General features: G+C 29.1%; 1 protein-coding gene across 1 annotated transcript; it reads left to right on the top strand.

Moving 5' to 3' along the window:
* Window positions 1-247: 247 nt before the first annotated feature.
* LOC124360449 (putative uncharacterized protein DDB_G0282133) lies at window positions 248-23425 on the top strand. Its single transcript, XM_046814088.1, has 5 exons — window positions 248-413; window positions 6878-7121; window positions 8897-13923; window positions 19750-19868; window positions 22789-23425. The coding sequence occupies exons 3-5, from the start codon at window positions 9010-9012 to the stop codon at window positions 22835-22837; spliced, it is 5082 nt and encodes a 1693-aa protein (XP_046670044.1). The 5' UTR covers window positions 248-413; window positions 6878-7121; window positions 8897-9009; the 3' UTR covers window positions 22838-23425.
* The last annotated feature ends 375 nt before the right edge of the window (window positions 23426-23800 follow it).

The raw sequence follows: 23800 nt of genomic DNA, 5'->3' as shown, positions 1-23800 counted from the left end.
ACGCTAAAATTAAAGGTTGTTTAGTTAGTTGTTAGTATAGTTGAAATAATATATAAATATTACTCCCATCAATATTATGGCAATTCTTTGACATAATATAAATACTTAGAACACTTCTAGAATAATTTGCACGTTTGCCTGTAAGCCTTGTTCTTCCTCCATGTGTTTGCTACGTATACTTCTTTTCCTGTTATCCGGTATATTTCTACTAAGTATTTCTTGTTCCGGAAGTAAACATAGTTTAAAACCAGAAGCCCAAAATCAAAAATATTTTATAGTCGACATTATTAGTTTGTTTGAAGCGTTTGGACTTACAATAAGTGTTGTTTAATAATAATAGATTACAATACTGTTATAAATAAATCAAATACAGAGTTGGTTAAAAAGACCAATCTTCAAAATGTTTGAATCAGGTACTTATAACTTATAACTCCTAAGTTTAATATCTTAGAATGGATAGATTGCACTAAAGGGAAATATTCTATACATATCTTGTACTTATCTTATACAGTATATGATTGATAATGAATTGTTCAGCCACAATCTATCTCTCGAATACTCAGAATATTATTTAAATATTCCTACTAATTAGCCTATTTCATTTATTTAACAAATGTCCATGTTTGGGCTTTTATTTTGATACAGTTTCCTTTTAAAAATTAATTATGTATTTTACTCACAGGTAGAACTAATTTAGGGAGGTTTTTGGCAAGTGTAAGGTAGAATGTTCTGTATCTAGTAATGTTTAAGACCTATGGTGGATATATAGAGAGGTATTTGAAGGCACTTAATTTGCACTGAACTAAATTACATTGTGCCATAGGCTTAGAATTACTGTTCCATTAGTACTCTACCTAAAATACTGCTAATAGCGTAAATTATTTTAGTGGGTAGACTTTAATAAGCAACCTATAATCTTTATTTTGTTGCTTTATCAAATGAAGAATTTTGTAAAATGTTAAAATTTATTTAACTTAACATATGATTTCAACTTATGAATTATAGTAACATTTAATGTAAATAATAAGTAACAAGAAGTAGTTAATTTTTAAAGAATTTGTAAATGGCAATGAATATGAGGAAATAGTGTGAGACAAACAATTAAAAGGTCTTGATGAATGGTCAAGAGAAGTTTGAGGAGTTGAATACTACCACTAAACTGTCTAGCAAACCATCTGTGATTTTTTGTATTGCAGGGAAGTGTGCCTGTCTGTGAAGAATCCTTTCCTCTATTTCACAAAGCAGTTACTGCTATCTGAGCAATCCATAAATACTAAACATTTCCCTGATATGTAGGTTTAGGCTAAAGCTGGTTTTGTTAGCCTATTTTTAATGTTATTGTAAAATTTATTTTGGGTAGAGTAAGATAAGCGGACCTGTTTTTTATACCAAAATTATACTGTGTTTAATTATCATATCTATCGATATAATCAACCAATAGTAGGCCTAATTAATTTGAACAATAAATAAATCATCTCTACCAAATGTACACTCATTTTCATATTCTAAACACAATTTGTTCTATAAGTAACTTTTTTTAAATAAATAAAAAGTCAAATTTAAAAAACTACAAAATTATAGTAAAAGATGATTTACTGTGTCTTTCTCGGGTTCAAGATGTTTTTTTTTTGGTATTATGCTTTCCTTATTATTGAAATAAAGATTTTCCCGATTATCCATCTTAATTTTGTGTTTTATTAATGGTAATGGGTTTTTTATTGTTTATGACATTGCGTAATTGTTTAAACTATTTGTATTATATTGAACCATATGACTTTAATTTAGTATTTTATATAATAATATGTTGATATCGATTGATAGTTCTGTTATTCAATATGTAAAGTATCGGTGACTGTAATAAGCGATATAAAAACCGGGTCCACTTATCGTACACTGCTCTTCATTTTATTAGAAATTCTGATATATTATTTTTGTTGTTAATGTATTTTAATTCTTGTTATGTACGATTATTATAAAATAAGGAAGTTGGATAATATATTGAAACATTCAAAAATAAGGATTGACTAACGAAATTAGGGCACTTATTAAAGTGTAGGTTTCCCATTTTAGTAGAACTTTAAGAATTTAAAAGAATTGATAATGAATTTTAACTATATGAGATAATGAGTGAGTGAGCAGTTTATAATTTTAGGTCAGGTTAGAGTACAATAAGGGGATGTGTATATAAATTTTAAGGTTGATAGCTGCAGTATAATAAGCAGCCACCATAACAATTGAATCAATGGTATCAAATGATCAATTATCTGATTATAGTTAGTTACAGAATTTGTTATTGCCATTTCTGATAAAGCACTTTTCAAGGATGATTTTTATCCTTGATTTTTAGTCAAGGATAAAAATATTATGTACTTAGGCCTAGGTTTTTATATAATTTTGCCAGCAAGTAGTTTCATGCTTAATTACATCTCTGTTATATGTACCAATGATATATATCATTTGATCCCATTGAATTTGATGACTTTCATCTAGATATAAAAAGTAAGTTAACTTAAGAAAATAAAACAAAATAATCATGATTGTTTGTTTTGTTATTATGGTTTCTTTATTATTTGAATGAGAATTTTCCCCGATTTTCTAATTTAGTTGCTTTATTAAGTTTTAATTAAGTTAATAATTGTGTCTTCCAATCATAAAGATGTTAAATGAAGTTATTAAATGTAAGATTTTTCTTCCATATTCCAGTGTTAACATCATAACTTTAATTGTATTAAGGTATAACAACAAGTAGCATACAATACTCACTTGGAAAGGTTTTTTCTGTACTTCCAAGAAAATCATAAGATGTATATGCATGGAAAATGTTTACATTTTATTTATAATGTAAATAGTTATAGTATAAAGGGTCACTCTTTACAAGAATGCACAGTATAACATCATCATTGCTTTTGTAATCTTTTTCTGTGATGGCCTATAATGTTATTGTATTTTTTTTTATAAATATTATATTTTTAGTATTATTTTAATCCTAAACACTTTATTACTATATTTGGATCATAATTACAAATATAAAAACCATAATCAATCCTTACTGAATCCAAAATAAAAAGAACAGTATAAATATAATTCTTATACACATCAACACAATGGATCTAAATTATTTAACACTGCCTGAACATGTTCTCTGTGTTATTGAAATTTCATGAACATTATATTTGGGTGCATAAGGAGTACGAGTAATTTGGTTAAATTCATATAAAACAATTGATTATTTATAATTAGTGAGATGCTTTTCTATAAGAAGCCATTTGGTTGTTGAACTGAAAGAGATACAAGATTACTTGTTCCGCACCAAAATTAAAACTTATTACTACAGTGAAAAACTAGTTACCCACTATTCCATGACAAGGTAAACATATATTTGATCTTATAGAAAAATTATCTTACTGGAAATATAGTTTTTATTTCAATGAAATAGTAAGATTAAGAAATATGTAAACATCCAGAGTTAGAATAAACCTTTTTTTACTTTACATAACTATTATATGCTACACTTGAGTAACTGGTTAATCTTGACACAGTAAAGACCTTTAACATGATTATAATAAATTTCCGATACACTATATACATGAAATGGAATACCTTTATCTTTTGAGGCGGAGTTAGGGCTATTTAGCCCTCTCTTCCACTCAACCCCATGAAAAAATACAATACTAGGAACATTCATTTAAAATTATACTAAACTAATGTAAAGAGCTTTATAAACTAAGCTATAACTACTGAAATAACATTGATACAAAACACATTACAATAAGAACTTAAATATATTCAGATTATTTAATCAAATTGTCAATCAAATCAGGTACTAATAATGTAAAACCTCATTTGTTCAACCATTCACACCACTCGCCCACATGCACCCCACAGATACACCAAACACCACCTCTACATGGCCCGCAACCAGTCTCTGACCATCGCCCTGAAGCGAGCATGGCTCTCAATATTTCTGATATTGCATGTCGTAATAAACACTCATTTAACTATTTTTACTTTGTTTCAATAAAGACTGCCACTTCACCTATTTATAGCTGTCTCTGATGTCGAAATGATATAAAGATTCGTTCTGACCTTCTTCGTCTCGGACTTTCTTTGGATCTCTTCAGACGAACATGATTCCAGATACCAGGAGTCAAGTGTGAGACAGCGTCAGATACCAGACGCTGCAATAAAAGGAAGATGAACTGGAACTAAATTTAATATTCAAGTTGAATCAACCCTTCCTGCCATAGCTATGTTAAAAGTCTTGTTGTTTTTCGAACTTTAGTCTATGAAAGAATGCATTTTTTGAAGCATGTTAATGGTTTTTTCTATGTTTTTCCTTAAGCCACTATTTAAATTCCATATCACCATGTCAAGGAAACTCAGTTTAGGTACCTTATGTCAAAACATTTTCAGATTTTTCATTAAGGTTCGTTTTAGAACAACGTTTAAATGATATTTATAATGCATTACATGATTTAAATTCTTCACTTGTGCAAATCTGTAGTAAAAATGAGATATTTACATTTTCTTTACTATTTCCATTATATTACTGTATTCTTAATATTTTATAAAATTTAAATGTAAACAGACGTTTCAGCCTCTTTGTAGAACAACTTCAGCTGAAAGTGTCAACAGCTATTTAGTAACAGTTAAATGTTGATTATGAAGCATAAATATTACAATTTTTTTCTGAATTAAAAAATATTCCAAGTAACTTTTTCTATCTTTCTCTTCTTATACCTTCCTCATATTTCAACAAATACTTTATAAAAAGAAATAGCATAATTGGTCAAACCTTTTTTGAGATTAGTGCTTACCAATACATTTAGTGATTCACTTTTTATCAGATAATACATTTTTGTAAGATGCAATGTAAACCCTTCTAAATAAGCATTTTTTAGATAAACAAATTTTGCTTCAAAATTTATGTTTGTTTTTTGTAAAAGCGGGTATGCATTTTCTAATGCATCTATTTGTTTGTTTTTTTTTTTTTTTTTTATAAAATGTCTTTTTTTGTAATTTTACTGATGGCAAGTTTACAACTTTTTTGTTCCTTGTATCAAGATAAAAAATATCTGTATTTATAAACTATAGAATAGCATACATACCTGTGTGTAGACTTAGTTTTTCGTCTATCATAAATAAATGAAAAGGAAAAAGTTTTAATATACCAGAAATTTTAAATTGAATAAAACATTTAAATATAATGAAATTTAATCTATTGCTTCTTTTGAGTTTTATGCAGTAAATATTCTTGGTTCACTAATACTTTTAATGCCAAGTGGTAATATTTTAACCAGGAAAATTTAGATTTATGTGTGTGTGCGCGCACTTGTGTGTGTGTGCGCGCATGCGTGTGCGTGCTTTTGTGTGTGTGTGTGTGTGTGTGTAGTAAAGAATGAGATTTCTCTAACTATCAAACATTAGTAGGATAGTGTAGACTGTACTATATAAACAAACATTTAACAAATAATTTTGACACAAAATTGTTCTACTGGCCCTCCACACCAAGCAATATTTTGGAAAGAAAGTAAGGACTTAATATTAAGAGTAATGTGCTGGGTTTCACTTTTATATTTAAAACCGCAATAATATGATGTCTAAAGGCATTAAGAGAGTAGTTAATTCTTAACTAAATTTTAGATATGATATTTCCAGATCATTGTGTGATGAATGATTTGTCTAAGGTTTATAAGATAGTAAGTAGTAATATTTTATATATTTTCACACAATTCATGTATGGTAGTCACTGCTACAATAATTAGTTAGAATTCTAATAATTATAATTGATAATGAATCACAGGGATATTGGCAAAAAATGTTTAGGATTTACTAAGCATTAATAATCTTAGCTTTCTATTGTGAAATATTTATATAAATTAAACACAAGAATGTTACAAGGATACTTCCCTGAGTAACTCTGTAATACTCCAGCAATGGATAACTATACGTTTCACTGACAGAAATACACTGTATTCTACCAATGAAAAACCATTCAAAGGCACCTTCACAGAAAAGAGCTTCAAAGTTTGATAATTAATTTGTCTCTATTCACTGAGTCGAATGCTCTTTTTATATTCAGAAGTACTATCATTGATGTATACAGCAGTTATTTGCCTATTTATATCAAATAATACATTGTATCAATTCTTACCACTTCTAAATCCATACTGACACGAAAATATTGCTTTGGTAAATGTTACTAACTGTTCTTAAGACATTCTCAGACCTTAGAAAATACACTTAGTAAAGAGATTGATCTGAAATTATTTTTGTTTATCGTTTATATAATGGAATTTAGTTAATTCTATTCAGTTCATTTAGTTTATATAATGAAAACATCTTAGCCAGTTGGAGAAAGCTAGGAAGATACACAATAAAATATTTAAAGTCATTACAATAGTATATGGGTTTAAGTACAAACTAATTATTAAATTAGAGAATACCTGCTGAGGCACTATCAAAATCAGGTACAGAGCCCTCCTTTGGTGCAGTAATGTAACTTGTGATGTCAAGTTTAGTCAGTGCTTAAACTTACAGTCCAGTTTGTGATCCATGTCTCTCAACAGTCATATCTACATTAATCAATTGCATCTACAGGCCCACATCTCACATTTTTGCAATAAAGGAATTAAAATTATTAGCAATTACTTTGATTATAACAGTTGGTGATATCAGACACTGCTGGCAAATGCCACTTAATTGGAAAAGTACTGTATCTTTTTCATCCTTCACATAATTAATTTACAACAGGCCAGAATAATTTTGGATTATTTTTCAAATGGTAAAATGGTTTTTGTACTGATGTGATGAGTATGATTCATATATTGTGGAATGCACAACCTATGTAAAACATAAAACATGTCATTTTTTCCAGATCCTGATGAAAATATAAATTACAGCATCGATTTTACATTCAAAAAGAAAGAGGAAATACCTATACAGTTATGGAGGGATCATTTTAGCAGACCTATAAAAGAAAGGAATGCTTCAATGAACACAATATTCAACAGAGAGTATATGACATTGAAAAGCAAATGTTGCTTTCTGGAAGAAAGCCAAATTAAAGGAAGAACACTTGACAAATTTGGTATACCAAACATATGTGGCAAAATATGGAAGTAAGTAATAAAGTTAAGTATATATATATTATATTATATATATATATATATATATATATATATATATATATAATTAATGTTGTAATAAAATATCTAATTTGAACACAAATTCCATTGTAGCAAGTTGCCTGCTTTAACTTATACTCAAATGGATTTTCCCAATTCCTCAATTAAGAACTTGCCTATTTTAACATGCACAACAATATGACCACGCTTATCATCCATATTCAATGTAAGGATGCTTAAAATTAGACACTAGAGGAAACATATAATATAGTCTCAGAATTGCTCTTTATTCTTTCCCACAAATCTTACCTGCCATATTCGGTTTCTCAGCCTTGCTTCTGTACCATAAAATCTTCAAGTACCTAAGACTTTTTTGGATCTCATCAGACCAACATGATTCCAGATGTCAGGAGTAAAGTTTGTGACACTGTCAAATTCCAGACGCTGCACTAAGAGGAGGGTATCCTTAACATTCACAACTTTTCCATGTTAGGCACCTTCCACATGTCTCTAATTTGAACAACTACATACCATATACTGTACTATCATAATAGTGATCCTGTTCAACGATATCAGTACAAATAATCGGTCTCATTATCACTCTTTGAAGTATATGTGTAACTCTGACAATTCTTAACATTTTCTATTACCTCTATTAGCTCTAAATATTCACATTAATTTTTCAAACTGGTGTTTTAGATTAAGCTGGTTCACTTTCTAGTTGTTTTACTTCCAATTAACATCATTAAGAGCAATTTTGACCTATGTATGTGAATTTGTCATAAGCACACCGGTCTCAGTAAGCAAGATCGATCCAAAAAATGTAGCCAAATGTTCAAATTCCTTTTCTGGGTAGTTTCTTGTTCCCTTTCAGTGGGATACACTGACATTGAAAATTCACTATTATTTTTATTGACATATTCACAAGACCTGTCCAACTGCTCTGCTTCATTCAGTGGGAATATGTTAGCGCTTGCCTTGTATTTGTTAAACATTTATAGATTTTATTTTGATAATTAAAAGCCATACTTGCTAGATAAAATTTTGCTTTTATTTATTATATTTTAAAGTGACTTGTATACCTTGTAAACTTTATACAATAAAAGAGTTTATAGCAGGTAACTAATAACAGGTGATTTACATGCTTATAATCAATCAACTTTGATAAATATTTGAAGAGTATATGGCCAACTACACGGGTAATATATATTATTTCCCGACTGCTGGTGAGGGATAGCCCCCAGCCTGTATTATAGTCTGGCCTTGCCCTTGCTATATTATTTAAACACTGCTTTGAAACCTAAGTTATTGTACCGGTATATGAACGTATTGTGTGGCAACCTTCAATTTTGTTATGAAACTTCATTTCTACGTAAGAATGAGTTCTATGATGGTGCATGTCCAACCATGCAATCTAGTTGAGGGTCGTTGAAGCCCTCAACTCAGTATGTTGACACAATTTCTCATTTGTTTACTGGGGGTATTTAAGAATTTCTTTTCCAAATGATTGTCTGTCTGTTTATCTGCCCACAGGACATCTCAAGAATGTAGACTTAAAAGTTTGCATGCAACCTCATCAAAGCCTATTACATGACACTTGGTGTGACATGCTCCTACCTTGTAAACTATAGAATCCTATTTACATGCTGCAATGATTCTATTTCTCTTGTGCCTATTGAGTTTTTCTTATTGATTCATTAATTCTGTATTTATAGTTTTGAATTTCGATTATGTACCCAATCAATTAATAGTAGTTTAAATGTTTGTAGGAATTTCTTTCATCAGTCCAGAAAGTGTAAAAGAGTGAAAACACAAGTTTAATAAATCAAATTCAGTCTACAGTAAAAACATATTTGGACCACCAAATAACATATCGAAGCCTATGATAAAAATCAAAGTATCTTCCAAAACATTTTCTCGCTATCCTCCAGTTGCTAAAAGAATTCATGATAATAGTGCAATTGAATTGAAAATAAGCCAAAGGAATGTTTCATTGACACAAGATTTAAAAAATAAAATGAATGAACAAGAACATGATAATAATAAACACTCATATCAAGATGATGTTACTGACAATCTGCTAATAAATCGAAATTTGAACTGTCCAAATCAGTACACTTCAGTTGGTTTACCTTGCACAAGTAATCTAGAAAAATCAGAAAATCAAAAGCCTCCAAACAAGCATCCAATTGATGAGGCAGAAATTAATTCCAAAAATTCATCTAATGCATTTCTAATAACTGAGTGCAAAAATAGGAGCTCACTTCATCTAAAGGAAAAACCTAAGAGTGGTATGAAAAAGACTGTACGATTCAATGATGAATATTTATGTAGATTTGCACCCTCTCTAAATTCTTCAGAAGATGCTGAACAAGTAAGTTATGAAGAGGAATTATTTAGCGATAATTTTAAAATTACAGACAATTGTGTTGATATAGAACAAATGTCTTTAAACAAACAAAATGAGATTCATTCTACTTCAAAAAACATATCAGACCTAGTAACAGCACATCAAGAATCTTTAAAAATTGAAATACAGAATACACAAAGTTTAACAACTGATTTCATAGAGCAAAATCAAGAGGTAGACAAAAAATACTGTCTAGTACAAAATAAAGATGAAAAAGTACAAAATAGTTATAGATGCCTAGGAAATCATATTAAAAAATACAATATTGACATTGAACCATATGAGGAACTAATCATAACTGAATATTCTAGTTCTTTATCAAATGAGGATAGAGAAAAAGAAGGATTGTGTTCAAAATCAACTTTAACTAACCAACAATTTAAGAGTTTATCAATACAACAAATAAAAAATGCAACTAAACAATGTTTTGACGAAGGAAATGATTTTCAACTAATCATGAAAAATGATAAGATTCAACAGATCTGTGAGGAGGTAAGCTTCTCTTCTACTCAGATGAACAAGTCGGTGATAGAAGAAACTCCTTCTATATCACAAGAAACAGATGAGAAACATGAAGATATGACTATTTGCAGTAATGACGAGACTGGTGATACTCTGTTGCATAAATCATCAAATAACAATGATTCCATGCAGGATCTATGTATTCATTTTGAAAATTTAAATCCAGTAGAAATTAAAAATAATAACTCTAGCCATGATTTTGTTGACGATTATATTCCATTAAGTTTGCCTAACAGTCCAGAAGTAATAAGTCAAAGTAATACTAATGAGCACTCTAAACAAAATCTTATCAGTAACAAAATTGACAGACCTAGTCATGATTATTCAGCTAATGTTGAAGAACCTAATTACAATATATTTTCTAAGACAAATTCTGAAAATCAGAATGCTGCTCTTTCTCCTATATTAAGTGTAACTAACCAGCTTTATGGGTCGCCTTCAAACTCTTTATCAGATCGTGACTATTTAAGCAACATCAGTGAATATGCAAGCGAAGATAAAGAAAACAATATGACTATATCAAATAAAGAGAAAGTTGGATATGACAATCAAATTGGAAATCAAAACCTGAAAATAAATTTAGAAAACTGCTTAAATTTAACTACAATTTTGTCAAATGAAAATGCTCAAATAGAATCAAAGATAGATATTGGTCAGCAAGAAAGTGAGAAAACACTACATAATTTGAATAGTAACAGTACATTTACCAATGCTTATTTAAACATTCCAAATACTGTGAATCTATTGGATCAAAATGAAAATGAGAATCAATTGAATAAGAAAAATTTGTTATATGTGTGTTCAAATTCATTTGAAATCACACAGTCAAGCACTAAAATGGGAATTACTCCTTTTATAGAAAATAAAAGCCCAATTTTTGAAAATAAACAAGTGGAAAATAATGGAAACGTTGATCATGACTCAACGACGGATAACTATGTAAATGATAAAACACATGAAAATTCTCACATATTTCACAACAACACTGGCATTTCAGAATCTCCTCCCAAAACAAATACATCAGATGAAAATATATATGTACCATTTAATTATATTTCTTCAACTCAGCTTAGAAGTCATACAGATTTGGTTGATTTTAACTTAACCACAGAATTAAATGCAGCTGAGACTAGCAGTATTCTAGATAAGAAAACTGTGGAAAACTTGGTTGTTGAAAACTCTTTACTATCAAAACAATCACCAACAAATACACAGATGTTTTACTCAGAAATCAAGATTAATAAAGCAGTTGAGCTACCTTCTTCAGTACTAAAATGGGATTCTTCTGATAAAGATGAAGATTTACTGTGCTCTAAAAATCAGAACCACAATTTAAGTAATGATTTGCAACAAGATGACTACATCATATTGTCTCCAGGTTCATCACTAGGAAGCATAGCCAAGGGGGATTTATGTCTTGAACATAAAACTAATGAAATAGATTATGATTTGATTCCTCTTTCTCAAAACTGTTCTGTGGACAAAAGAATCAACATTCTTAGTGATAAAATTTCAGCACAAGAAATTAATAATACTGCAAGTAGTGATTTCAACAATGAAAATAACAATTTAGAAAATGATTTTCATAGTAATGAGACAACAGCAAATACGATTCATAATACACCAAGTAGTAATAGTAGAGAAATAACTGAAAATATGTTCAAAGAAAATAATGAAATCTTACATGAAAGTGTGCATGTTCAAACAAGCAGCATAATGGAATATTCTGATACAGAAATAAAAATAACATCTACAGGTAGTGAAAATGGATTCTTAAATTCTAATTTTGCAATGAAGAGTAATTTAAAACAAAATTTTTCTAATGGTAAATGTAATACTACATCTTCTGAACAAAGTTATAAAAAATTTGATTTTCCTATTTCAACAACATATCGTGAAAGTAAAACAAAGAGAGAGAACAAAGAACTAAATGTTAGTCAACACACACAAAATAATAACCTAAGTGCCACATGTAATTCTTTCAAAAATTCTTTAGAAATACAGAGATTTCCTTTACAGGAAAACACTTCTTATACTATTAAAAGCACTCCTATTAAATATATGATTACTTCACCAATAACAGATTGTAATAAAGCAACAAATGTTCAAACTAAACCACAGTTACACAAAATTATAAGGGAAGGTATATTAATGAATAAGCAATGCACACAAATGGCAGATGACAACAAAGAGTATGTTAAATCAAAGAAAAGTATAAGATCTTCATCAATAAATTCATGCCATGAAGAGGATTGGAATGATGTTACATGTATAACACCTGAGGATCAAATTCCACCTATAAAAACTTACAATTGTGATATGATAGACCATGACAACATACTTACTGTCACAAGTGACAATATCACTTCTGAGGGAAGTATAGGTAAAAAAGAGCATTTTAAGGAAAATGTTCCATCTTATTTTCAAGATAAAGAAAGAGAAAGACATTTAAATGGTTATTCAGAACAATCCAAATTAAAATTAGAAGCAATTACCAAAGTTCCAATAACTATAAAAGAAGTTGTAATGAACAAAAAGCAAGAAAATAACATTTTGAATAATTTTAAAGAAAATAAACTAATACAATGTTTAGAATCAAACAACAATAGTGTTAGCAAAATACAATCATATGACAAATCTATAAATACCACTCAAAAATGTGAAATCGCACAAGAATCTTTAAATAATAAATTGAATGAAGCTGGTGAAATTTTACTTACTTCAGATTCAGAGAAATCTTTGAATGATTCCAAATTGAAATTTGCCATAAGTAGCAAAATAAGAGTAGGCTTATCTCAATCCAAAAATGAGGTATCGAAAAATAAAACACCTTCGTTTACTGGATATGAAGATAATGGCACAAGAAATGTTGAAGTTTCAGGGATTATATATGATGATGTGTCTCCAAACCAACTGTTACGAGCTGAAAGTTTACATAGGATTGAATGTAAACATTTAATTAATGAAAATAAATCCAGCAAAATAACCAGAACAAATATAGTACAAGAAGAATATCGCAATAATAATACTTTGAATTATTCACAATCAATGAAAAGTAAACAATTTTCTCACGTTACCACAAAACCTCTATTCTTGTTTTGTAACCAAGGAAAAGTTCACTATCCATCCTCTAAACTGTTATGTAAAACAGAAAAAATACCATTATGTACAGCTACTGACATTTCAGTAAAGAATACCTCTGACAATTTAGTTACTAAAGAGAATTCCAAAATAGATTGGAATGAGAAAAACTACTTCAATGATGAATCAAAAGAGCATTACAGTACAATGTGTGGTAGTATTACAAATGGAACCAACAAAAATAGTTCAAAAGTAACAAGCTATGACGCATCAACTCTCCAATTACAAAAATCTACTAACTGTACAAACTCACAAAATAGTGATGTAAGCAAATATACACAAAATCATAACAGTTCATTAAGTAATTACTTTTGTGAGGAAGAAAACAATTTTTCAGCTGGCTGTAATTTGCTTCCAGAAAACCTAAAACATTCCTCAACAGGAAATTACTTATCTGAGGATAGTTTATCTCCAAATGGTCGCTTTGACTCTGATTTTGAGAATAACCATATTGAAACATTTTTTGATGAAGTTAACTTCTCAAGTAAGCAAATAGAAAAAAGAAAACACCTTGAACGGTCTAGTAATCAAACATCTGATTCAGAAGATAAGGATAGCTCACAGAAAAGAATGAAATATTCATCTAACACTTTAATATCAGAAGATAGCAATTTGGAATTAACACGTAGAAACAGTTTCAACTCCCAAAGTGGTCACTCACAATTTGAAGTTATGAGTAATGACAGTGGAAGTTTAAAGACTGATTCAGCTTATCCTTCCTTGGTGAGTAAATTATTTTCCCTGTTATATTATATTTCATTATAGCTGGATTATTCAATTAAATTATTCTAAATAGAATAGAATAGAATTATGTATATTATGTACAACATAATACAAGCTACACAGTATACTAATTTTACATTTCAAAATCTAAATCTGTCTTTCTTCTTGTTAAAAATTTTGCTATCTTGTAAAATAACTATTAAACAAACCATTATCCAAAATGTTCGTTGATTTTTAATATTTTAAGACTATTTTATTAAAGCCTCAAATGAACTAGATTTTGGTTGAAAGGATAGCATGGTTTTCCTTCATAATATTAAAAATACTGGTATCTGCTAAGGGTTATTCATAAAGGTTTAAGTAATTTGAAAACTGTATATAATGTATAAATAAATAAAGTCAGATAATAGTATGTTTAAAACATTATAACAAGACAGGTCACTTATGTTACATTGAAAATTATTATAGATTTAAAATTGTTAAATAAAGTTAGGCATACAGGCAAGTTAACAAAAAAAGTAATAGAAATGAAAATGCAATTCAATGTTGTACATCAAAAGCAAATTCATGCCCGAGACCCAACACCTAGGACAGAGAAAAATAAAGTAAAGCTATAATACACAACAGCTTGATTCAAACACTATAGCAGATAAATGGAGGATACTGATCAAGTAAAGTCTTAGGTTTTTGGTCTCAGCTACATATTTTGGTTTTTATGTAAACTTTTCTGATGTTAATATTGGTTTTGAGACGTTCATTAACCTGTTGCTTATTTGTTCACTTTCTTCTATGCTTAACCTTATGTTTTGTGTTTGAAACCTGAAGAAGAGGGGGTTAATGGTTAATACCACTTCTGAAAATGTTTTAATTTCTGAGTTTTAATAATGAATACTACATTATGTAATCATTTTTCCCTTTCATAACATAGTCAGTATAACTTAAAAAAGGAATAAACTATTAAACGTGTATCTGTAACTGCATAATTTGTTTAAGATTAATCTTATCATGAGTGGCATAGTAACTTTTGTAAATATGTTACTAATTAGGCCTTTAACGATTAATTCAAAGGACAGGACACTCAAAGTACACCTATATTTACTAGAAAGATTGAACATTGTTCACACTTTTGTTCTTGAAATAAAAACTGTTCCTTTTAAATATTTTCTTTGTTTTGAATCCAGCAATGACCCTAGTTTTTTCTAGAAGGAACGATCCACTTGCAGATATTTCTTTTATTGTGGGATTCTTTTAAAAACTAGAAAATACACTTGCCAACATTTTTTAACTCTGCACTCTCTTCATTGGAGGTTCTCCACCGGTCAGACCTAAATATTGGTCCTTATTTTTTTAATTGTCAACCCCAAATCCCAAATTATGTTGTATCTATTTTCAAACCCTTAATAACAATTTCAATAAATTAAACCTCATTTCATGGACATGTATAAGTATAAGTTAGATTTGATGAGATTTTATGCATTGCTGCTTCACATTGTATAAACAATTGTTTAAATGAAGTTGAATTTCTAAGTATTCTAAAACGGTCCAGGGTTGTACCTATATTTAAGAAAGAGAAGAAAAATTCTACACCCAGTTGTAAGTTGTTTTTGTCCTGTAGGCCAATTTCATTGACCCCCATTTTCTCAAATGTCTTACAGACGGTTATATAAAATCAGATGACTAGTTATATAGATAATTTAAATATAATTTGTAGGCAGCAGTTTGGTTTCAGGAAATGTCGTTTCTTGTAGATACCATGGAATCCTTGGTTAGTAAGGTCATCCAAACTCCATTTTGAGACCTGAGTAAAGCATTTGATGTTGTTGATCACTAAACATTACTTCATAAGTTTGCTTATTATGGTTTTAGTGGAGTAAACATGAATCTAATTAAATAGTTTCTTGAAAATTGTCAACAAGTTGTGTGTGTATGTAGAGAAAAATCAGATATAGCCTATATCAAACATAGGGTACCGCATGTTTCTGTATTGGGGCCATTGTTATTACTTTGATGGTTAATGATCTACTGCCATTACTTATAAACAGTCACACAATACTTTATGCGGACGACACAACTTTTTCAATAGTAATTCTGATTTTCAAACTGTCCAAAATTTGACAGACTCAACTCTGTTGATGGTATCAACTTGGTTTAGGGCAAATGAGTTCTTAATAAATGAAAGTAAAACCCAAGAAATATATTTTAGCTTCAAAGATTTCCCAGAAGAAGTTAGTGTAGAAAGCGTCAAGTTTTTGGGTGGTTATATTGGTCCAAAACTTTCTTGGGAACCTCATGTAGCATACATTTAAGCTAGATTGTCTCGAGTTACATTTTTACTCAGAAGCTTAAAAAACTGTGTACCAAATAACTATGTATGATCTGCATATTTTGAATTCTTTCAAAGCATAATCACTTATAGTATTTTACTCTGGGGTAACAGTAATCAAATTAATAGGATATTGTTACCTCAAAAAAAGTTGTTGAGTAATCACAAATTCTCACAAATTGGATCATTGTAAACCTCTTTTAAAAAATTACAATTTTAACTGTCGTAAATCTTTATATTTTTACGTATTACTATTTATAAAAAGTAATTTTTCCACCTATCAATTCCGACAGGACATCCACGATTATAATACAAGGAATAATAAATGTATTGATATACCTTTTTGTAAACTGTCAAAATCTCAATAAAGTTATATGGTACCAGATGTGAAAATGTTCAACAAACTCCCTTCAGAAATGGCATAACTGCATATAGTTTTTTTCAAGAATACGTTTTATGCGGTTAATTTATCATTTTATTCTATTCAAGAATTCTTTGAATCCAAAGAGTTGTCAATGTGATATTTTATAAGATGTTTGTTAAGTTAGATTAAGTTATAGATTGACCTTTTGCTATATTTACCACAGTTGGTCTAAATTATTCTGTCTTTTTCTACATTTTCTGGAATTTATTGTATGCTGAATTTGTCTATTGCTTGAATGTAAAGCTTAATGACAATAAAATTCGTATTTATTTAGATTTTATGAGCTTTTTTATTCATCACTGTTTTGATACATAGGTAAAATAATATAGGAGAGTCTAAGAGGAATTTGAAAGATTTGATTTCCTTAGGAATATGATCCTTCAATATATAAAGATTCAACTGCACAACTTTTTGAATGTTAAACTAACATTTTTGATAGTTAACATTGTACACCATATCAAAAATGACCTGTAATTCATTTGCACTTTTTGTCTGGTTACTATTTTAAACTTATTTTTGAAAATTGAACTGTTGTCTAACAAAATGAAATGTATTTTTAAAGTCTTTTCCAAAATAAAGTGAAGAATTTAATTATTATTATCTGCACACCTAATGCATGTTCAGTTTTTTCACTAGTGTGTTTATAACAACTAGAAAATGTAACAATACATTTCTTATTGGAAATTTTTGGTATTTAAAACTAAGCAGAGACTCAAGTTAAAAAACTTTAGAGATTTCAGAAAGTTTTTTAATTGTAACCCAAATGGCAGTAGCCCAAATTTCAAGTCTGTAATACATCTGAAAATATTAAAACTATTGTATCAGTGAGTTAATGATTAAACTTGATTGGCTCACTAAGAACTTTACTTTCAAAGGAGTGGGAACTAAATTTATGGCGTAGGTAGATTTTAAGCCATAAGAGATTCAAAAATAAATCATGAATTAATTTATAAACAAACACTCCAGTAGTCAAATTTGTATTTATGGCCTTTTGTTTTCAATGAAAACATCATCAGACCTAAAATTAAAGTGTTTACTATAATAATATAAACGATTTAGTATTTAAATTTAATAAAAACACATCATTGAAAAATACAAGGAGATAACGTTTTAAAACTAGAAAGCACGTCTATGTAAAAAATAAAGTTAATATTTGATATTAGATCAAAAACAGTAACGGTGATTTTGTAAAAGCTCAAGTTCATTATTTACTTATTTTGGTTCTTCTTTATAAAAATCGTTTCATAAGAATCAAGGAATTTTTATTTTGGGTTTTTGTTAATAGTTTAACATTTGAAAACAGTGTCCAGTTTAAGTGCTTTTTTTGCCATGACGGTCTCGTTTCTTGTTGATATTTTAAACATGCTATATGTTCTTTAACTCTCTTTCTTAAGTTTTTTTTTGTTTGGCCAATGTATTTTAAATCTAAGCTTTCACATTTAATTTGATAAATTCCATATTTTTTTCCTCATTTAGTTCATTCTTTAGAATTCCTAATATAATTTCTAGTTTAATTTTGGACTTTGAAGATACATTACTATTGGCATGGTTTTTAAAACTATTAGTAATATCTGTAGTTAGATTGTTGTAGGAACAGATATCCATTTTTCAGTTTCATTACATTTGTTTTGATATAGAGTTCTAGAATTTCAATAAATAATATTTTTCTTCTTTCTTATCATATTGTCAATTATTGCAGTTTTGTAGCCATTAAATACTGCAATTTCTTTAACTTAACTTCTTTTTTACACTTTCCTGTTGATACAATAAAAATTGTACTATTGGAGTGTTTGTTTTTAAATTAATTCAAGAATTCCGATAAGAACAAAGCTTCCACAATGTAATAATGTATTAGTTCTTTTTGGTTGTTGTAAGTTTAAAGTTTTTTAAGTTTGAAAATTCAATGTTCATTCGGTTTAGCTACATTTGTACAAATAAATTTTTTTGTAATATGAAAATTGACTGAAATTTTAACATGTCCATTTTAAGGCTAAAGTCAAGCACATATTTTTTATCACAAGGATTGCTAAACTTAGTAAGAACTAAACCAATTTATAAAGTACTGAAGATACAGGGAAGTGCCAAGTGTCCTTTTTTTTTGTCATGGTGCAATGTTTTGCCACAAATCCAGCCATCTTTTCGGATTGATCATGCAAACGTAGTTGAACTTACAGTTAATACTCTTTATTGATAGTTTGACCTTGTGGCAAGAATTCATTATGCACTATACCTTTAAAATCAAAGAACACAGTGAGCATAACTTTCATGTTCGACTGCACTTATGCCTTGGTGATCCAGAATGCCTCCACTGAGATGACTGATCCTTAATATCAATGTCATATCTATAAACCAATGTTTTGTCACCTGTTATAACACATTTCAGTAATAATTGTACATTGTCACTGACTTCATTAAGTGACTCCTGATCATCTTCCATTCATCTCTGTTTTTGTTCAAAATTCAACAGTTTTGGAACAAATTTTACTGCCACACGTTTTATAACCAAAACATTTGAAAAAATTTCATGGCAAGAGCCAATTGATATACCATCATCAGTGACTTCTCTGATCATAATACAGCGATCATTCATAATCATTTCTTCCACTTTTTTTTACCTGTTATTGATCTGTTGAGGCATCCAGAGTGTTTCTCATCTTCGATGTCTTTCAAGGCCATTTTTGAAATGTTATACCACTCATAAATCCTTGTTTTACACATATCAAACTCACCAAAGGCCTTTGTAAACATTTTCACATTTTCTTACACTTGATTTAATTTTTCACAAAAAATTTGATACAAATTCAGTTTTTTAACAAATGAAAATTGACGAGTTTATAAAACACGTCCCACAGCAGCTGCCACTTAAAAAGTAAATAATGAATACAGCTGGAAATTTTATTATACTTCATGAGCATAAGTACCAACATAATAAAAAAATCTTGGCAATCGAGTTCCCCAAACCCGTGAAGCTTGAAAATTCCCATTACTTTTTATACACACTTTGTATTTATCAAATTCAAACTGTAGGCATAGCAGGTTTATTTAGGTTAATTCATATCCACGATTGTCTTAATTTCAGAGTGATGAGGACCTGGACTCACTCGATCCTGAGTTAGAAAAAGAAACTACCGATGGAAATTACATTATTGAATTATTTCCTTCATGTCAATTAGAAGATGATTCTGAAGATAGTATGAGGTAAGCTGTAATAACTACAGAAAAAATGCTGTTAAGAAACATTACATTACATAACACTATAAGTTAAGCCGCAAATAAACACAGATTCTAAATCCAGTTGTTCTAATTTTGACCTCTGACTATAACGGTATTGTCAGTGATATTATTACAGTTGTGGTCAGGTTTGAGATTTTACATAATGATTTTGGCACGTTTCTGTTATTACTCTTAAATTCAGCATTGTCATCCATGTTTCCTTTCTGTAATAATTTAACTTTGTTTTTTTATATGTCAATGTCAAAATTTGTGATAATATTTCATTTCAATGCACTCTTAAATTGTACGAGTAGTACCCTCACTAGCTTAGTGGAACTTTTATTATTTAACACTGCTATCAAATCTGTCTTGCTAAAAAAAATTTGGATAAATCATGTGGTAAGATATCTCAAGAAATATTTTATCTCTAGGCTTTAAATTTGGCATGACACTTCATTTTTATACAGACAAGATTGAGTTCTATGATGTGCATGTCCAACCATGGGATTTGGCCGTGGTGTGACTTACTCTCACCTTGTAATTATATCGTTTTTATAGCAATATGAACACCAGTTTTGATGCACTGAAAGATGTAAATTGTAAATTTTATATTTACGTGATTCTCAAATAGTTGTCATAGCCAGTGGAAGGATATCGGGATGACGAAGGAAATTTTAATATAAAACTTAATTTTTAAAATAATACAAATTCAACAGGCCTTTTAGACACTTTGGTTTGCCTCATCTTTCTAATCTTATAAATAAAAATGAATCAGTAAATGTCTTGCTTAGGCTAATCTCTAAAACTGCTGGGCCAATTTGTTTTTACAATATTCATTGAGTGCAATGAAAGTTTTTACATGGAGAGAAAAATTTTTAAAATCGTAAAAGGAATATTTTTGAATTTGGAATAATAATTATAATATTTATGAAACACAATCCAAATTTAACTAAAAGTAAACAGCTGTTGATACTTTCAGCTTAAGTTAACCAAAGAGACAGAAAAATTTACTTACATTTAATTTTAGAAAGTAACTACTTACATAGTTATTGATCAGTAGTATTATGGAGGTTGCAAAGACAAAGTTACTATCTAATTCTCACTGCAGATTTCACCAGTGACCAATTTGAACTATATAATATATTGGAAATATAAAACCCACCTTAATGAACAAATCTGTGAATGCTTGCACGTAAAGTACTCGAAACTGGTTGGGCTCTTTGACATAGTGTATGATATTTTTACTGTGGCTTCAGGAGAAAACAGTGGAATGGAGAGAATATGCCTCAGCGACTCATTCATTTCTATACTACAGACCGAAAAAGAAACAAGAGTTCTATAATGCAAAACTTATTATAAACGGTTATTTAGAAATTTGGAATGAACATAGTTGCAAGAATTTTCCATTCTATCCCTTATACCGGAAGAAGAACACAAGCGACCAAAGTAGTTTTTTAAGCTTACATATGCTTATATTTCCTTAATCGGGGTAAAAAAGTGAAAAACCAAATATATCACCAGAAATATTATATACCGGAAATAGACTCCTTTCTTGTAAGTTAGCTTCCAAAACCTACATGTATATATATATTTACTTGATTGGTACTGCAACAATGCAAACTCAATTGTGAAACCTTAAATAAAACAGACAAAAAGTGAATTTAAACAGCTGAAATAGACACATTTGACTGCAGTAACTTTTCAGTCTTGGTTAAGTATACATATTTTCTTTATCGTGATAAAAAAGCAATCCCAACTATAGCACTTAAAGTTTCTTAGACCCGAAGCAGATTACAAGGTTTGGTAGTAGACGTTTTTGACAGAAGTAGGGCTTAAAAACTAACATGTACATATCTTCTTTAGACTATATGAACGGTGGGAATACACTTGTAGACTATTTGTTGATAAATAGGTTGTAGACATAGGTCTGTGTTCACTCCTTCCCGATATATTTTCTTTATCAGGACAATAAGGCAAACTCAACTTAAACACAAGAGATATCTTAGACTGGCAGTAGATTGAAATGGCCAGAAGTAGACGCTTTTGACCGAAGTAGGCTTCTGAGGCCTTTCATTATTTCCTTGTTCGGGTTATTAGGGTACAGACTCAATTGTGGCTTCAGAAATGTAATTTAATAAACTAAAATATACGCTTTCCACACTTACAATCCTGAAATGAACCAGTAAAATTTTATTTAACTTTTGAATCTTTTAACCATGGACACTGAAATAATAAATACCATGCCATATTATTTAAATATGTCTATTCTTGATTGAAAAATGTCATAAGATTCCATCATATTACATCATAAACACTTTCACTATGAAGCAGTCTCTTACATCTTGAAAATTGCGTGTACAGCTGTGGGTACTGCTAGTAATAAATATAATAGTAATTATTAAGTACTTCTGGATTATTTAATAGCAGCATTTACGGAAATTTTTAAACTGCTATAGTTGAGAGGTGGGAATTGGCGGCAAATTTAGGGCTTGTGCCCTCCCTGGAAAAATATGTAGCTGCAGCTCTAGTTTGTATAGTACATTTTTTATCAACAAATATATAAGAAATTGTTTTATTAAAAGGTTTAAATTATTTTGATTATAATCAAAATAATTTTTTATTTCATCATTTATGATCAAAATTTTGTTATTCCTTACATAGTTAGATGCAAAATACAACAATACAAAATACAACACCTCTAGGAACAGTTCTATAAAGCTGCATTTTGATACTACTAAGGTGTCCTGTATAACTTAAGTAATAACTTCATTTATAACTGACAAACAAATAAAAAAATTAATATACGTATACACACACCTATATTTTAGTTTCTAAAGAATTACATACACATACTGAAGATTTGACTTTATTGTCTCCAACTAATACAGTTTTCTTGCTTTTTTAGCTGCTTGTCCCCATCCTCAAGGCAAAGTGAAGATGATTTTAATTTTTAGTTTTAAATTATTGTTTATCATAACTGTCCCATTAAAAATATATATATGTGTAATTAATAGTTACTGTTTCTGACTTAATTAGGTTGTAGTAATTGTAACGATTTGATCTAAATATGTTAAAATTAAGTGTTTCATTGATTTGTATTACTTCATAATCTAGTAAATTTGGTTACAATTATTGTTAATGATCTAAATATGTTAAAAATTTAGTGTTTCATTGATTTGTATTACTTTATAATCTAGTTAATTTGGTTATAATTATTGTTAATGATCTAAATATGTTAAAAATTTAGTGTTTCATTCATTTGTATTATACTTTATAATTAGTTAATTTCGTTATAATACTTATTGTTAATGAATCGTAATGAATTCATACATACATATCTAAAGGATGCTAGTTTACTTAATAATACTACTAACAGCAAGCAATACTTGTTTTACTTAATTAATAACTGCTATTTTTAAGAAGGTTACAAGATTACATGTTTCAATAATGATTTTATTAATTCATAGTTTAGTTTGATCATGATTGTGAATAAATCGTTATAAACTTATAAATCTCTTTGATTGCATGTATTTTATAATATTACAACAAAAATGAGAGCAATACTATTCCACTCCAATCAAATTAGTACAGCTTAATGAGTTTATCTAGTATACAAAAGATTAATGAATGATTTCTTTAGGATGAAAACCTCAAATCTTCAGAGCCCCTAAAATGGTTCATCAAAACAATGTTTGTTTGTTCGTCAATAATTTTTCATTAATTCTACCAGGATTGTTTCACTATCTCAATAAAAAACAAACTGGACTAGGGGTAATAACAAATTGAACCATTTGATGCTTATCTAAACACTGATATATTGATAAAGCAAAAAGTATTTTGTAAAGCAGGGGCACCGATTTATAAAAAATATTTGTTGAGGCCATACCGGGGGTCTTGCCTCAGGAAATGTTCTAAAT

The sequence above is a fragment of the Homalodisca vitripennis genome, chromosome 4 (genome assembly GCF_021130785.1).
Source record: "Homalodisca vitripennis isolate AUS2020 chromosome 4, UT_GWSS_2.1, whole genome shotgun sequence".
In the NCBI taxonomy this organism is placed as follows: domain Eukaryota; kingdom Metazoa; phylum Arthropoda; class Insecta; order Hemiptera; family Cicadellidae; genus Homalodisca; species Homalodisca vitripennis.
Note: the sequence above shows the minus strand (reverse complement) of the source record. Positions and strands in the feature narration are given on the sequence as shown.